Consider the following 19,616-nt stretch of genomic DNA (forward strand, 5'->3'; position numbering starts at 1 on the left):
GCTGCAATGTTGCAAGCTTCTACCTGTTTTACAAGTTCTTTGATGGAATGTGCCCTGATGAACTCTTAGCACTTGTGCCCCTCTCCAACATACATACCCCCAACTAACCTGACAAGCAGCAAAATCCCGCCCCTTCACTGTCGAGGTCCCTAGATGCCGGAAAGCCTTTTCTCTTTCCTCAGACTGCTAGACTTTGGAATTACTTCAAAGTTCCTTACTTCCCTGAGTATACTAACATGAAGTTTAAATACAACAAACACCTTGATCCCAATTAGTAACCCCTTACAGCCATGTGGTAATACACCTTGCTTTAGGATGAAAAAAAGCATAAGGATTTTAAAGAATACAATGTCTCAGAAGCAAACAACTGATGTAGAAAATTTGTTTTTTGCTCAACAATTCAGAGTACGAAAAGTTTTTCAAAGCCAGTTTTCTGTCAGCATGTCCATGTGTACATGTTAAGACACATGGAAATCAAAAAGTTGCTCCGATTTTAAAAAGTTATTTCTGGATTGAAAAGATTTACTTTTAATGGAAAAATTAAAAAAAAAAAAAAACAATTTACAAAACATTGAAAAAAATAAAAATGTTAAAATCTCAAAAACATACTCACATGCTTCCTTTAATAAAATTCTTAATTTCATAAACAGAATCATCACCTTTGTAGTGCAAAATTGGATCTTCAAATTTACTATGAAGTCTTTTCGGTTGGAACATGATAATAGCACTACAAAAGAAACAAAAAGATATTAGTATTTGATAGCAACCCCCATTTAGTACCGGAATGCTAATGATCAAATCACCTTTTTCTTTTTTCTTTTTTATATAGGCATCACCACACTATCAAGGCCAAGAGGCCACTCAAGGATAAGGGTTAAAGAGTGTACAGTAGAAATTGGACAATATAGTAATCATTAGTAATGAAAATTTGGTAAATTTGATAACTTATATGGAACGGCTCATCAAGAACTTATTTACGTTAGACTTGAACACAACCATATTGTAGTCAGCCGGAAAGCAGGAAAACGGAAGACAATTCCACAGGCGTGCAGTTCTAAGAAAGAAGCTTTGTTCATGGAATCTACGTTTAGGTTTAGGCACAGATAAAGAGTGGGGGGAATTATTGATAGTGTTTACAGCTAGACGAGTGTTTCTTGTGAAAGTTAGGCGAGGGGGGACCATAGACTGAAGCTCAGTTGAACACTGAAAGTCGATATTAAATGCTGAGAGCAGGTTGGGAAAGAGTCTAACAAATATTTTGTGCAAACAAATATTAACATAATTAGATTAGGTTTTCAAAGTCAGACTGAAATAACATGTAAGCTGACAATCATCATGTTACTAGACATTATAATAACTGACAAGATATTTAGCTAAAATTTAAAATTTACTTATTCCGGTTGACTGCTAATATAAAGCATTTTTAAAATTACCTAAAAATAAAAATCAGCAAGAGGGATAACTCATTTTTAGATTGAACATAAAAATTGGGTTCTTATCCAGAATTCCCCTATATTAAAACAAAAATAAAGAAAAATCTGTATGATGTACGTATCCATGAATGAATCACTTTTGCTGATCTTGTAAGTTTGAACTGTAAACTTATATACCCGTGTTTTTACAAGATGGTGACCCACAGCAGTCTTTTTGCTTACTCATAAAATTTGATTTTCTTAGTTAAAAATAAAACTACTTTTATGTGTTATTTGGAATATGATATCCTCATTCCGTTGCAGGTACGTACATCATAACAATTTTTCTGTATTTTTTTTTTTTTTTTAAACTAGACGTGGACTTGCCCTTCCAGATCAATGCCAGATAGGTTGTGGTAGTATACATAAAATGACTTTATGAAAATATCCAGAGAAGTTTCAATAGAAAAGTTACAAATGAAAGCATCAAGAGCTCAAATTAACAGAAAAGTCTGAAAAAAAAAAAAAAAAAAAAAAAACACACACACAAAACAAAATCCAGTTTAAAGTTGCATTACAAATTTGAATGTTCCATTTTAACTTTCAGAATATTTCAATAAAAACTTGGTCATTTGAACCAAAACTTACTCTTTATAGCCATATTTGTCCATTATAGACGTCTCAAATGTGTGAGCAAATCTAAAATCTGTACTAAGTGTATCTGCAACTTTCTGGAAAACCTTGGACATTTCATTTTCAGCAGTGAAGAAACCTAAAAAAAGAGATAAAGGATAAAAGGTTTTTAGCATTTAAAGTTTGAGCAGATTTAACACTTATGTACACATATCACTAATTATATATATAAACATTAGAAGTATATGCTGTATTTTTATGGACAACGGCAATATTACATACCTAATGTGCTTCAACAAGTCAACTTTTTTATTTTGGGGTCAATTTTTAAAAGAATTATATTGATGGAAAGAGACTAGAATAAACATTCCAATGATGTGAATTTATTTTGCTTTTATGTGTTCAATGTTTTTATGCTCCAAGTTAAAAATGAAAAAACGGTAAAAAATGATGACAGCAAAAAGGGAAACGTTTTCAATGTTTACATTTCATACGTTATGTTTGGATACAAATGCGTGAGGTCAAATTTAATTGAACATGGCTGAAATTTTACAGGTTATATAAACAAAGAAGTCCATTTCTACTGGTCTTTGATTTTTTTTTTTATGACCGCAGGAAGCAAAGTTACGACCAATCAAAGTTGACAAAGAATATTTCAAAATTGATAAGAAATCGGTATATATCATTCATTTCCATATAGATAATAGTTTCAGAATTATTTTCATGTATAATATGTAAATATTTAATTATAAATTGTGCAGAAATTTCTTTAAAATGTTATCTTTTATAGAAATTACAGAATATAGAATTTAACAGAAAACGGCTCGCTATGCGCTAATGTGTTGACTACAGTCAGCGTATTAATGAGTTTCGTTTTGTATTTGCTTAAAAATAAAGCTGTTTTTTCTGCTTTCAAAACCAAAGCAGAAAAAAGTTTCATTTCTTTATTCCGAATTTGCCAATTTAAAAAAATTAAGTTTTTCAAATTTTATTTCCAAACAATATTTTGTTTTTAATGTTTTTAGTACACATGTACTAAAAACGTTAAAAAAACAACAAAATGAAGTACATGCATTTCTGTTATTGTTGTGTTTATAACTTCTTACTTGTACTTTTAGGTAGAATTGTTTTTTAGTGGTCAAAAAAAAGTTTTAAATAAATGGTACCATGCTGAAATAATATTTAGAAACCCATTATTAACATGGGGAGGGAAGGGTGTTTTGTTAACTATTCTGTACTTTCACCTAACAATTAAATAAAAAAAAAAAAATTAAAAAAAAAAAAAAAGATATGAAACTTGAAAATACTATTTGAAAAATTAGCACAGTAACCTAAGTGCGTAAGCACCCAAATAAATATTACCAAAGGCAAGATAAGTTACTCTTCTAACTAGTTGGAAGAGTTTTTAATGTATTTATTTAATGTAAAATGTTTATTTCAGCAATTAGTGTTACACAAGCACAAGAAAACTAACAACATGATATCTAATGTCTTTGACATCTCAACAATGACTTAAAAATATACAAAATGCTGTTAGAAACCCAACCAATAAATGTCCTCGTGACATTTATTGGGTGGGTTTCTAATAGTATTTTGTATAATCTTTTTCACTTATTTTTAACTCATTGTCAAGACCATTTTTTCAAATCTGTAAAACAAAAGTTTTTTTTTTTTTTTAACTGAGGATATCTAAATAATAATAATAATTAGGCAGTTCGATAAAGAATTTCATTGATACATTTTGTAAATTTTTACCTTGTTTTCACCTTAACATTTTTCTTTAAAGTGACTACCTTTTAAGGTTTTCGGGTATGCTGAAAACGAATATCGCATTTAAATTTTCTGCAAATAAGTAGCTTTCCGGATATTAAGCAATGTCATTTCCTATGGTATTGCTGGTGGCCATCTTAGTACGTGTTTGCGTATAGTTTCTCATAGTTGCACGCTCCAAAATTTAAGAAATTATATTGCTTAATATCCGGAAAACTACTTATTTGTAGAAAATTTAAATGTGATATTCGTTTTCAGCATAACATAAAACTATAAAAGTAATCATTTTAAATGTTAAGGTGGAAACAAAGTAAAAAATTACCATTTAATTTCTTTGTTTACATTGTTGTTTTACTGAAAATTCAACGGAGTAAAGATGATGAAAATTACCATCAACTGGTGAATATATAGTTGTTGTTTATCAGGATTCTTGGTATCCTGATACTGTGGAAGCTATACTCGAGGATTCATGTAGAGTACGATTTATGGTTGCATCTCAGAAAATAGGGGGTATATTTTGGGCCAGATAGAGAGGATTTACAAAATTGAAAATTGGACTAGTCCCAAAATGCACAAGTTCTGATCAACTATGGGAATTTCCATCTTTTATAGAAATCCAAAAATCTATATGAAAAATTTAATTCATTTCCGAGATTAATTTATATCTACTCAATTTTTTCTTTTCTTTGAGGGGAGTAGTAAATACCGGCCATAAATGCTCTTTAGGCATTCAATGGCTACAGCCCAGATTAGCTTTCCTTTGGTGGAGAGGCAGGTAAATACATACTCTCAATAAGGATATATTTAAATACCAGTATAATACTTAGTTTTGTTCATGAAAAGACACCCACTGTCTGACACCATGCGCCAGTTTAAAAAAATTGAAATTTGTACATCTGAATTTATAATTCATGGCTTATGGTAAAGAGATACATCAGATTTGACTGCATAATCAGAAAGAGCACACAATTTTACATAAGAGTGCCAAGTTTCATGAGAATAGCTTGAAAAATAAATAGTGGCAAAATTACTGAATTTCTTGAAATGTTGAGGTCCGTAATTTAGCCCACTTTTTCTAAAAATGTCCACGGAAAAGCATAAATTTTGGTACTTAAAATTATAACTTTTGAACTACTGATGGTATTTGCATAATTCAAACGGTTTTAAGCATCTTTTACATAGCTCTTTTCATGCAAGTTGATAAAATAACAATTATCTAAAAACGAAAAAAAAAAAAAAAAAAAAAAAAAATCAACTTTATATATATATGCCTTTAACAAGTTTGCAGACATTTTTATGCACATTTTAATTGATAGTACACACATGAAACTAGTCTCCTTCAAAGTAATCTCCTCCAGCTGCTATGCATTTGTACCATTCCAACAATTTCTGAAAGGCCCCATGGAAATCCTCTTGTGTGAGCAGGTCAATGACCCTTGTCACAGTCTCCTTCCTCTCCTCAAGTGTCTCATAACGACAGTCTAAGGTTTTCCTTGAGCTTAGGGAATAACCAGAACTCATAGGGAGCAAGGTCCAGACTATAGAGAAGGTAAGGAACTGTCTTGATGCCCAAACAACTATATACACATATTACTATATATATATGACAAGGATGAAGTTGTGGACTGGTACATTGTTCTAGCAGAAATGCCACTGATCCAATTTGAAGAGTGCTGGCCTCTTCCGACGAAATCTTTTCCTGAATTCCTTTGAAAACTCATAGTATTCTTTGTTAACTGTTGCAGATCATCAGAGCATCAAGAACTGCGAGATCTGAATTGATCAGCTCAACCATCTTCCTTATCTTTGAGCAATCTTGGGACAAACGTTGCGCAAATCTCCCGCATCTTCAGTTCCTTGTGAATAATTGTATGAACAGTTCCCACATTGATATCAAACTCTGCACTTATCTCACACAGTCCTTATCCATGAAATTCTTCATTTGGCCAATCAACGCTGGTGTTCTGACTTCCTTACTCCTCCCACACCTCTCACCACCTGACTCCCTGCCTTCCTTGAATCTCTCATGCCACTCAAAAAAAAAAAAAATTGATGCTCGATTCATGCAAGATGGTGCAAAAGCAGTCTGAAGCATTCTATGTTTCTGTGGCATTTTTTTCAAGTTGAAAACAGAATTTTATTGCATATCATTCTTCTAAAGTGTCCTCACATCTAGACTGCATTTTTTTTTTAATTCACCAGCTGTGACAATCAAGCTCTAGCCTATTAATAATACTGTATTTTAATTTCTGAGGTAGCTGTTCATTTGAATTCAAAAATCATAAAAATTGGTCAGTCATCTCATAAGATGTATAGCATTAACATACTGAATTTTCAGGAATCTATAATAATTTTGCCTGTACAAAAAAAAATTTTGGAAACTTATTGGAGGCACCTCATATATGTGTCTGTGTGTGCGTTGGTATGATTAATCAGGAATCAGAAAAATCCTAACTTTTGAGGGTATCAGAAAAAAATTGTGCATATTTTCTGATGCCAAAAACGATTCTTTTAATTGTATTTCTTTTTTAATTGCCACTGCTTATAGTAACAATAAAGTGATATCGATTTTAAACTACCAGTGAAATTAAAATTTGTAAATTCCCTACAAGTGTATTTTTATGTTTGAGAAAATATCTGCACATTTAATGTGTTTTCACAATAATCAAAGACAAATACCAACTCTATAGTAATATATTTAGAGATTTATAATGGATCAGAATCAATAATTGTATCAAAATCAAAAATACTGGAATCACCTTATCACTAATCTATATATCAAACTACATATACATGGCTACTACTATAATATATCCAAAAATTCCTACAAGTTAAAACTGAATTTTTTACATGTGTATTAGGTCTTTGCAAACCAGTATTTAAATACTGATCTATATATAAGTCATGAAAATTAGACCATGTCTTAAGAGAAATACATTTTTTTTGTTTAAGCTTAAGTAGTTTTTTTGTATCAACTCCTTTGGGGTTATTTAATGCCAAATTCAGTAGTTTTATTAAAAGTTAATATTCTTCAACTTCTTTGTATTTAAATATTTATTCATGGAGTTTGGTATGGTTGTTAAACACAAATAATTGGTAGTTTTGTTTCCGCTGAAGAAAAAGAAAAAATAAATGTCTGGTGCATTTTTGGTCAGGAAGCCAGTATCTTAAGATAGCCCCATCTGGTAATACCAATATAGATTTTTAAACATGGCGATACACGTGAGAAAAAAAAAAAAAAAAAAGATTTGGTAAGCTAAATATAATACTGAATAGAATTATTTTTCTTTTTAGGTATAGACTTGTAGCATAATTTACTTAACTTCATCTCACTCAAACACAACCATGACATAAGATTCTAAGATATTTTTGTATTCTGCAAGTCTAATTCATGGTTATAGTTTCAAATGTGGAAAAATTTAAAAAAATAGAGACTAACTCAAAGAATACAAAAATGCCTATGGAGCCAGTAATTTTTCTCTTTTCTTTTCCAAGCAACAATCAACTGAAGATGGACGAAAGACAACCCAACCAAAACGTTGCACGAATAACACTCACGATGAGAACAATAGTCCGATCAATACATCTAATATAAACAATCCGCCCTCATCTAAAAATTTCAGAACTTCTATAGAATATTTCCTAGCATACATCTCCCTTTGCTGGGCCTTTTTCCTTAGGGGTTTCCTTTAGACTTATCACCAGCAGAAGCTTCCAGTGCTTGTCCCTGATCTATTTCGACTCCTTATATAATTTTCTATCTTTAAAACCATTTTGAGTATCACCAGTAAAAATTACCTTTTTTTGGATAGAATTAAATACTAGTATTATATTTCTTTTATTTAAATGAACTTTATCTTTTGTCCATGTGTGAAACCTCCATCTAACCTATCCTAACTTGGCTGTTACATAGCATAATCTATATTTTTTTTTTCTTTCTATCAGTATTTTTATGGTAAAATACTTTCCACTCTGCAAATCTACAACTCTAAGAATTTAGTTAACTCCTTGTCCCTACCTTATCTTCATTGTGTATTTACATATTTCTAAAACTATTTTTATTCCTTTTTAGTTGTAGCTTCATTGATGACCAATAAACATGTCTAAAAATTATGCCTCAGTCTTGATTGTCACCAAGAGTTTATGCTATCAAAGGTTTGCGCACATTTCCACAAAATACACGCATCTCAGAGACAGTATACCAATCATTGTAAATGACTTATCCATAGCCGAATGAAATTGACAGCAGAGATTGTATGGGACAAGCTTTTCATTTTAACATTTCGCTTGTTACTTGTAGCCAGGTTTATAGTAGTCACGTCCATACTGCAAAGTTACATATGAGTGGCTGGTGCTACCAAATCAGGCTGTCTGAAGATTTGAAGAGCAAAAGATCCTTCTCATGTTGACACAAAAAAAATTATGTGCCGGAATGCTTAAAGATTCAATATTTTTATGGAGCAATTCTGGTTTCTGATTGATTGCTAGCAGAACATGGCTTAATTTGACTTATTTCCTATCGGCAGCGTTTATAAGTAGAATCTCACAATTTTCAATGATCATACCCTCATTATATATAGAAAATATTGCGACAAATGGGCATTTGTGTGCATCATAAAAATCTCGCAAATTTGAATTATATTGAGTTATCTTCCATGTTTCTTGAAACTTTTTTGGACCGTCATAAAATTTGATTTTCTTGTTAAAAAAAAAAAAAAAAAAAAGACTACTTGATCAATTTACATATTTTTGGGGAATTCAATATTTTCTATCATAGAAACATACATAAATTTTTATTTTTGTTTTTTTTAAATATAGGGAGAATTCTGGACAAGCACCCAATAATTCTTACACTTCAGACATGACTAGTTTTCATTAGAATCAAATGAGTAAGAAAAATCTCAAAAAAATGAGACGCATCATTAGTGTAAGTTTTTAAAGGAATGCAAGTAGTCAATTTGGAGGGAGGGAGGTAGATATTCACTTGTATGTTGGTGCGGACAAGACAGCATAATTATGGTCTCTATTTTTGGCATTTTCCAAAATAATAAATCAGTTTCAATGAAGTCAAAAGTAAGAGAAAGGCTCAAATTATGCATGAAAAGGGAAGAGAACATTAATTCATTCTTTGAGAAAACAAAAGTCATCTAACTTTGCTATTCTCATCATGAATTGTTCGCAGTCTTCAAGTCAAAAGTTAATATTTTCAGAGAAAACTCATGATAAAGGAAAAATAGAAAAGAAATAAAATCGATTTAAATAGCAAGAAAAAGTCTATAATAATTTGGCAGAAAAAAAGTTTTTCAACCAGAAAAATAAAAACTGCAATTTAAGAATCCATTTTTTCAATTATGAAATAAAAAATTATATTCCTGTTTATAAAAAAATTTTCATGCATATCCAAATACTTAGGCTTACCAATTATAGAATGATCCATATTGTCGACAAATTTTTCAGCATCAGCAACGGAAGTGAGGGTTTTTGATGAAGGACCAGCTTGGCTTTTCATAAATTTTACAATGCCATCTAAAAGAAAAAACAACGAACATTAGAAAATATCTTCCAAGTAAAAATGTTTTACAATTTTTGTTGGGAGAATATATCCAATATTTATATTTATTATTATACTAAAAGTGACATAAGTTCCTGTTCCCCTACCCCGCTATATATTTTAATGTTAAATTATTCCTTGATTTGGGAATAACATTGAAAAAAAAAAAAAAAAAAAAAAAAAAAAATATCCAGTTCCCGAATCCATTTGAAGAAACCACCAAATAAGCAAGTCACAGAAAATCAACCCTATCAATGATACCTACAACTTTAGCTCTGTGGTTATCTGTCAAAAACTATCCAATCTAATTCTAGTATTTCTGACTTTAGGGAAACCCTTACCATTGTTGAACAATTCAGGTTATCAATGGAAACAAGATTTTCATCCTATCTAAATGATAAAATTTTGTGTATGTCTACTTTCCTAGACTCATGATGCAAATATTAATTTTAAAAGATTGGCATAGGAAACGTTTAGAATTGGATTCTACATCGACTTTCTACTGATGATCAGCAGTATACACTATCCTGCTGCGGATGAAGAAGCACAAACAAGTCTAAATTACAGCATTGCAACTTTGAAACCAACTGACAAAAAAGTAACAAGTAAAAATGTCACAAAAGATGCTTTCATCACTCCTAGAATAAGAAGACAAAAAAGTAAAAGTACAATTATTTCTAATTCAATTTCGGCCTTTTATTTTTTGAGGTGTGAAAAATGAACATTGCATCATTTATAATAGCAAAATTGCATTTATGGACAATTTTTAAAGTGTCATCAAATAAAACTGAATTAAATGGAAGTAAATATGAACTTTCAATATAAATTTTATACATAAACGGTTATTATGCCTTTTTTTTTTTTAACAATTCCAGCTGCCACTTCATTATAAGTCGATAAAAATGCTGATGTGTTTAATTTTGGTGGCAGAAATAACGTACCAAATGTCAAATATGCTAATTTCGAAATCACCCATCACAAAACTGTTAAAAGATACAGATCTTGAATATTGCAGGTATAATCAATACATATTGTAGAATGCTATATCCAAATGTCAGCTCTTTACACCATGTACTTTTAAAATAGTATCCTGAGGAAAATGTAATAATTTTATGTAGTGTCTTTCACTTTGTTTATCATGGCGATGTAAGTAAACATACATGTTCAACATCAATTTAATTTTAATAGAAGGGAGAGTTGCTTGTTATCAAAGATAGAGTTCTTTATACAATTGGTATTTCTATGCAATTGTTAAATTCTCCGCTTGGCATTGATCACATTCGTCCATTTGAGGAGGTTCCCTCAACCTCTTCCCCAGTTAAACACATACACAGAAAAAAACTTCAGTTATCCTTCTTCAATGCTTGTGGCACAAATCACTTGTATTTTTTTTTTTAATTAATTGTTAGGTGAAAGTACAGACTAGTTTGAAAAACACTTTCTCCTCCACATGTTAAGAAATGGGTTTCCAAAAAGTTCTCTGCATAAATACTATTGCTTTTTTAGCGTTTTATCTTTATTTTATTTTTGTATAGGCTTTGAAGTTAATGCTGTGACTGTTTACAACTGATTTATTTCCAGTTTGTGCGGACCATTCTGCTTTACATTGAATGCCCATAAAAAGTCCCTTCTGATTAATATTTACCAGTTTTAAAATAAAACAAAATTAGCTGTTTTTCAGAATATCAGAATATTTTTAACTGGTAGACATTAATCTGAAAAGAACTTTTTCATGGTATAAATGTAAAACTAGAATTTTTTTTAATAAGAGATGCGTTCATTTTTTTCATATGAGAATTTGTAATGTTATACAATTCCTACCTGAACAACTTGCCATTGGGGACTTGTTCAAAACATTGTCCAGTAACTGAGTCTATTTAAAGAAATCACTAAAGAAGCAAGTTACAGAACTTCAACCATATTAATGATAATACCTACGATTTTAGCTTTGAGGTTATTTCTTTCAAAAGCTATCTAATCTAATTGATATTTCTGACTTTAGTGGAATCATTACTATTGTTGAACAATTCAATGAATCAATGCAAACCAGATATTCATCTATAAATATAAAAACGAAAATGTGTATATTTATGTATGTTCGCTTTCTGTGTATGTCCGCAAAAGGCTTTTTTCCGCTTGGTTCTCGCTCGGCTCGTTCATTCTTAAAGGTTTTTATATCACGTGTAAATAGTAATATCTAAGAGTTAACAATGGCTGGAGAGGGGGGGGGGGTAACCTGTCTATTTAATTTGCCTGACGTTGAAAAACTAAATATTCCACAATTTTGGATCGCCACGTGTTGAGTCGGCTTTTTCGTATAAAAGCGAAACTAAGCTTAACACATCGTTCTCGGCGCGACTGCCGGGAACGTCCAAAAGCAATCAGCTTTGATCAATGTGGAGTTTCTCCTTATATCAGACAATTGCTATTCAATTTGGACAATCCCTTTTTATGGGGAGCTGGTTTCCCCCCCCCCCACACACACAACATCTTGGGGGGGGGCCCCAAGAAAAAACTGCCCCACAGTGAAAAGTGACCTCATTAAGCCATTAAGTACAGGCACCTGCCAATTCTTACTTAAATTAATTCAAGTATGTTTCCGTTACTATTTCTGGGTGGCCGATCAGTTAACGTTGCACTTTTTTTTCACACTTTATTTTCCAACTTCGCCTCAAGGCTTCGCGGGTTTGATCCTTCCTACTTACCTACCAACACTTTTTTAAACCCCCCCCCCCCCCGACACAAACACTCGGGCAACGATTTTTTATTTTGTTTTGATTTACCCAAAACCACACACACCGGTAAACACCCGGGTAACGCCGGGTACCTCCCGCTAGTATAATAATAAATACGAAATCTGCATTAATCAAAATATATTTAAGCATATTTTATGATCGGGCAATGCCGGGTAGCTTGCTAGTCTATAATATAAATCTCACCTGTCTGTTTAAATATGTGTGTCTCACTAGAACTTTGGCAGAGGCGACGGATTTTCACAAGATCGGCATCGTTTTGAAGCTCAAGCCTTCGGACGATGAATATTGAAAAAAATTGGCTAAAAACATTAATTCCTTCACCCTCAGCTGGGCAATTTTCTACAAGGAGGGTCGGGTTTTTTCCATCACCATTTTTGCAAGTCATCATATCAGTTGGGATAACTTTACTAATTTCAACGTTCCGAACTTCCGGCCGCGTCATGGAGTAGGGGTAAGACGTCAGGTTTTCTTTCACTTTCTTTTCCGCCTTCGCATCACGGGTTCGAGCCTACTTGCCAACTACTATTTTATGTTTTTTTGCTCAACACACACCTCCAAACACCCGGGCAATGCCGGGCACCTATGCTAGTCCTATCTAAATGATAAAAACTGGTGTCTACTTTCCTAGATCCAAATTTAAATTTCGAAAGAATGACATGTAAAACACTAAGAATTGGATTCTCCATCTACTTTCTACTGATGATAATGAAGCAGAATCAGCAGAATATACTTCTTTAAGCTTTGTTGAGGCTCAAGAAGATCAAAGTGAAAGTAAAACTCTTTCAAACCTGTTTGATGAATTAGCTTCAAATATGCTACAGTAACAAATGAAAACTTAGAGCAGGTAGAAGCAGAGTTAAACCTGAAGATTCCAACTACAACAGAAATACAAAATCAAACTTCTAAACTCAAAAGCAGTAGATCCCTAGTAGTGCACAAAAGAACTTGACCATTACATAGTTTTACAACTACTCACAAGAGGTGATGATCCATTTCAGTAGTGGAAGAAGCAGACCTTACTAAAGTAAACTGGCTTCAAAATATTTAAGCGCATCATCTTCATTTGTGGAGAGTGAGAGGCTCTTTAGTGTAAGTGTTAACGTGTATGAACCTATGAGGAACAGGGTGTGTCCTGAGAATAGAGAAACTCTAATGTTTCTACATTACAACTTAAAAGTACTCAACTTTAAATATTGAGGAGATTATGAAAGCAGAGGAGGCAGGCAGCAAGAATAGAAGAGGAAATAGAGCAGCAGCAAGTGCTGGACTTCAACTTATAGTTATTCACTTAAAGAATTACAATTTGTACTTTGTAGTTGGTTTGTAATTTTTTTTCTTATCTAATTGTTTAATTATATTCATTTCAGAATTGAAAATTGTACTTTATATTTTGTGATTTTAGTTAAGGCAAAAAGCCATAATAGTGACCAGACGATTAAATGTTAAGTTAAAATAGCAGTTACTATGTTAATGTGTCAAAGCTATCTGATGAGTCACTTGGCAGTGATGAAATGGTTTAAATTTAATAGGAAAGAAGTTAAAATTGCCCAATTAATCGGTACACCCCTAATAGTAAGATCAAGTCTATACCAAATATGCAGAGGAGTTTAGTAGACATTTCACACACAAGGTCATATATATATATATATATATATATATAACTATTTCATTTATTCACATAAATTTACTATACGAAAGTATAGATTTATGCGTAAACTTTAAGTATTTACTTCAAAAGTGCTCAATACGTAGGTAAAGCTAGTTAGTAATTTATAAAATATATATGGCGATTAAGCTACACTGAATATTCTGCGTTTCATCCAACTATAGGATTCGTCAGGCTTATGCGCGAATTCTGTCGTTGCTTTTTGTTTTTATACATGTTGAGGATTACTAGTTGGCCACCCAGCTTTCTAGTATCCACCGCGCCCCTTCCTACCAGCCAATGGGCATGCATTTTATCAAACAAAGGATCTGTTTTAGAGCTAGGTTAGTGGTTTTAGGTGGCCGTTCTACTTTTTTTTTTTTTTTTTTTTTATATACATATAAATATACCTATGTGTACACAATAATGCACATATATATATACATATAATAACAAAAAATATTACATAGGCATGACTTCCTTAGATTTCAAAACCCGATACTATGACCACAAAAGCACATTCAAAAATAAAAAACACCGTATAAAAACAACACTAGCGAATAAATACTGGGAACTCAAAGAAAGCGGACATTCGCCGGTAGTCGAATGGAAAATAATAGGACAAGCTACCACATGCAGACATTTAGACGACCCATGTAAATTATGCTTCCATGAAAAATTTTCTATCCTGTACTTTAAAGAACCTCAAAATCTATTAAACTGTAGGCGGGAAATAGCAAACAACTGTGTTCACAAAATAAAACTTACTCTAGGATAGCGATACAAAATAGCTTTAAAACTAACAATAACAATAGAAAACAAACAAATAAATAAATTAAATAAACATGAATATACATAAACGATCACACGCATATATATATATATATATATATATATGTGTGTGCATTATTGTGTACACATAGGTATATTTATATGTATATAAAAAAAATTAAAAAAAAAAAAAAAAAGAAGTAGAACGGCCACCTAAAACCACTAACCTAGCTCTAAAACAGATCCTTTGTTTGATAAAATGCATGCCCATTGGCTGGTAGGAAGGGGCGCGGTGGATACTAGAAAGCTGGGTGGCCAACTAGTAATCCTCAACATGTATAAAAACAAGAAGCATCGACAGAATTCGCGCATAAGCCTGACGAATCCTATAGTTGGATGAAACGCAGAATATTCAGTGTAGCTTAATCGCCATATATATTTTATAAATTACTATATATATATATATATATATATATATATATATATATATAAAATGTTTATATAAAATATCTGTGCTAGAATGTTTTCATCCTAAATTCTATGCAACTATGCACAAACTATGCATAAATAGAATTAAGCAGTAATAGTTAAATGAAACTAATAACCATAAAAAATGAATTAATGAACGCTGATTTTTCAAAGAAATATGCAAATTAGTTAACATTAATGAATTTGCTTGTATATCCATGACTGAGTATCTCTAGTTCATTTCAATAATTTTTAATTAAAAAAAGTAGGCCTTAACATCAATGTCAGAGTGTGAAAAAACTCAATTTATAGGTATATAGATCAAGGCAACATAAGTTAGGTACCAGAGAAAAGCATTTCCAGTTTGTCTTGAATATTTCAAGAACTTACCTGTTTCTCTTGGTCCTTCATATTCCTTAGAAAACTCTCCATTACGGAAGATTTTTAAAGTAGGATATCCTGTTACTCCATATTTTTGACATAAATCTTGTTCTGTAGTACAGTCAACCTAAAGTAAATAAATAAAAAAATAAATAAATAATCAAATATGTATAAAACAAGGATTAAGTTGCCATTAATATAAATTTTCTAAAACAGCTCAGATTTATCACAAAGAGTTTCAAAATTAGAATAAATATGATGAAAAGTTTTTGTTTTTTTTAATCTTATGAAAACATAGCATTGTCATGTGCAAATGATATTCCAGAAGTAACCAGTATAATTCAACATTACAAATTAGCCATTTTTTAGTGTGAAAACAGGTAAAAATAGTGAAATTCATTAAATTTGTATTATCTCCTTTAATTTGAAGTTATTTTGATCAAATTTAAATATAAAGAAAGTTTAATTCTTTCTCTTTATAAGTGTACAATTCCTTCTCGTATCATTAGTTTTTTGTAACCTACTTTTCAGTGATGGGCAATTTATTTCTTAATGTCGATATTTTCAAATTTGGTGTACACATTAAACGTATCTATGCAGATTACGATTTAATATAAAAGAAAATAAAAATTTGTTCATATGGTGAAGTTAATATTTGGTTTTAAGCGGTCTTTCATAATGGGGCAGATTGCTGAAACAATCTTTCACTTGGTGCTTGTATCACTAAATGAAAGATTCTTATGGAATATTGAGATAACCTGCCCCACTATCACAAAAAAAAAAGACAAGCTGAAAACTTTAATAAATTTGGGCCCTATTACAGAATTGTCTTTCCAACAGTTTTACATGGTCACAATCAGAATTTTTTTTTTTTATATATATATGGATTTACTATTTAAAAAAAAAAAAAAAAAAAATCTAGCTTCATCTAATATTAACATTCAATGTTTTAACTTGTTGAAATGAATTCATTCTTAAAGAGTCAAAGTTGCACTTGTCATTTTTGAACATTTTTGGAGCGATAATAAACTTTTGCCTGATGTTTAAGCTGGTTTAATCAAATTATTGCTTCCATTTTTAATTAAAATTTTTTTCAATGATACCATTTTATTTGGAACGATTTTTCATTTATTCAAAGGCTGCACTTTGGCTTGCACGTTAAAAATTGACTTTCAAATGAATAAAACTAAAGACAGCAATTTTTTTTTTTATATAACAAATAAACTTTGAACAATCAGAATTCGATAGCTAATTATGCTACCAAAATAAATTTGATACCATTGTTTGTTTCACAAATATTTGTGCCATTAAAATATTTTTTCAATATAATGAAAATACAAACTAAATGTCTCACTGCATATCCACACTTTTGACACAAAGTCAAAAAGGCAAATTTTAGGTCCGAGCCTTAACCCTTATAAAAGTTTTACTTGGGTTTGATGATTTTGTTTTATGGCATATCAACAATTTTCAGTTTATTTAATACAGAATCACGTAATTTTGGAAAAGTTTCACGTTCTTTATATATTCAAGTATTTGTTCATGGTCTGGTTGTTGTGTAAAGGAAAATATTTTGTTTTTGACTTTGCAAAACATGATTGAGTTTTGCAAAAGGAAAAAAATAATATCAATTCTTGGTGCTTTTTAGGTCAAATCAGTATCTTCAGACAGTTCGATCTGGTAGACATAGGAACCTGGGTACTTTTTGGAGGTCTTGACATTTTGGCTTTTTTTTTAAACAATTCTTACAGCTAACACAGCAGAAATCAGCAACCTTATACTAGTTTTCTACCAATCAGCACATCAGCAACCGTCGACACCTGAAGTCCAATCCTTTCTCATCATGGTAGGCGTAAGGTCAGAGAAGGTTTTGCTGAAAATCCATGATTCAGTATCAGGATGTCAATCGTTAGTTATCTCTGCCTTTGCATGTGGCAAGCAATGTATTATCTCCTTTAATTTGAAGTTATTTTGATCAAATTTAAATATAAACACAAAACTAACAATTCATAGAGTTCTGCACAAGCACTATTCCTTTGTATTCTAAGCAAAACCTTCCTTGACTTTGTATGCAACTGCTGAACTGAATGTCAGGATAAGTACCTGCAATTTTTCAGGTCCCTAACAAATAGTTATGACTGACAGCAAAGATTTAATGCAGACAAGACAATCCTGAGGCAGAATTTGATTCGTTCAACAACCTTTTAATATAATTAGTTGCAAAACTTTTACAGAGACAAAGTGATTCAAAGCAGATTACATTATCATGACTTTAGTTGTGATTGATAAAATCCCTGACGTTGAGTCAGCTCAGATAAACAGTAATTATCGTAACTATCATTGCAATCCAAGCTACACAATTTAAACTTTTTTGTGCCACTTTGAGACCATTTTTCTCTTTCATAAGTTCTCTTCTGTGATTCTTGTTTTCACAAACTTGTCACTCACTTCTAGCAGACAAATTTATCTTTAGTTGACCTTTGACAACTAAATATTTTCGTTTACTAGCCAAACCCATGATTTTTAGAATATGACATCTTTGTTCTGTGACAAGTATGCACATCAAAGATTTTTCTGTCTTTTTTTTTTTCATAAGTGTAATTCTAAATATACAACAAATTTTATGTTGATACTTGAAGGTATAAACATTCTAATTTCTTCAGATATTTTTTTTTAAACAGCCTTCGTTAAAAAAAAAAAAAAAAAGTTAAAGATTTTTCACTCAGTAGTGAGCTTTGGAAGATTGTCAGTGAAAAAATACAATCACCAAAAGACAACTGTTTCATTATTTCTAGTTGCCACTTTGAAAAATCACTCGCGAATGCGACTGTTTCACTCGCAATGTAGAGCCCTGTCTAGCCATACTGTCACCACAAGATCTGATCAAACCCTACTCTGCAACAATAGATCAAAATGAAGTAGTTATTGTATTGACAATAACTGATACAAAAATATTTCAGAACGAATTTGAAATTTGTTTCAGGATGATGAAAAAAGTTGTTTCAAGCTTTTTTAGATGAGGATTGATAATTTAGATTATTCAGAATATTGTTCTCGTCTGATGTTATATTTTGAATGATATAATCTCCATCCTTCAACTAAATCTTATCAAAGTGAGGAATTGGCACAATTTCCAACAGAACCCTTTAATTCATGGGAGTAGATTGCTTTCATTTCATCATCCATGACTGACTAGAAGTTTTTTATTTTAGTATTGCCTGTACTGAGGATTGAACCTTCACACCTCAAAAGAATGGATTATTTGTTAGTGCTTATATCCGTTGCTATAAAGTCCTTGCATAGAGTAAATAAAGGGTTACATACAGATTCAGAGTTTTACAAGCTGCAACTGAAGGACAGAGGTATCATCGGTTGAAATCTTGAGAATAACATCCAAGATGAGAACCATAGTTTGAATAAAAATTGAAAAAAGACTGAATTCTTGTAGAATCGACTGCAAACGAGCAAGGAAATTGACCTATACTATGGAAACCAGTATTTCTAACTGTACTTGTCAATATTCTTTTATTGGTGTCATTTACTAGAAAAATAAAAAATAAAACCAGTCTTTTCCTTAATAAAAACTTGGAACTCAACTTTAGAATCAATCGTTAAGAAAAGACAGCAAGGAAAAATAAGTTTAATACTGCTATATTATTTTGACAAACGAATATGATGTACATTAGGAAAATGGTAAACCTACTTTAGCTAAAACAACGGGAGGATCATTTTTTTTTAATGTGGTTGCAGCTGCTTCATAATGAGGTGCTAGTCTTTTGCAATGGCCACACCTGAAATAGAAGAGAAAAAAAAGTTAAATTGAAAATCAGCATACAAAATAAAATAAAAAGTTGTCATTCAACACAAATATACTTCTTGGTTAACAAAATTTGTTTAATTTTAAAATGAGCCAACGCCTTTTTCTTTTTCAAAGCTAGAAGAAAAATTTTCAAAGATAAAAGTTAATGAGATAGTCATTATCATTCAACTGTTAATCTATGAGAGGCTTGAAAATTTTTACACACTAAAAACAAGTCAACTCAGAAGAAAGCAATTATTCCCGTTTTATCAGAAGCATCATTCATGGAAAGTAAAGACTAAAAGGATAAATTAGACGGAGAGGGGCAAGAGTGATGAGGCTGCTGAAAGTAAACACAAGGTCCACTTTTTACTCTCCATGTTCTGATAAAAATAAAACAAAACTTCAGTTAACAATTGACTAAACGAAT

At 31.3% G+C, this 19,616-nt stretch overlaps 1 protein-coding gene across 1 annotated transcript in view; it reads right to left on the reverse strand.

The window, feature by feature from the left end:
• LOC145269467 (protein disulfide-isomerase A3-like) overlaps window positions 1-19,616 on the reverse strand; it is a 39,461-nt gene that overhangs the window by 12,588 nt on the left and 7,257 nt on the right. The window contains exons 2-6 of the mRNA XM_080125173.1: window positions 19,091-19,178; window positions 15,397-15,514; window positions 9,234-9,341; window positions 2,061-2,184; window positions 614-727 (exon numbers count right to left, since the gene is read on the reverse strand). Coding sequence (XP_079981299.1) covers window positions 614-727; window positions 2,061-2,184; window positions 9,234-9,341; window positions 15,397-15,514; window positions 19,091-19,178 — 552 coding nt within the window. The remainder of the gene's footprint in view (window positions 1-613; window positions 728-2,060; window positions 2,185-9,233; window positions 9,342-15,396; window positions 15,515-19,090; window positions 19,179-19,616) is intronic.

The sequence above is a fragment of the Euprymna scolopes genome, chromosome 4 (assembly GCF_053919585.1).
Source record: "Euprymna scolopes isolate OS-2025 chromosome 4, ASM5391958v1, whole genome shotgun sequence".
Classification (NCBI taxonomy): Eukaryota; Metazoa; Mollusca; class Cephalopoda; order Sepiida; family Sepiolidae; genus Euprymna; species Euprymna scolopes.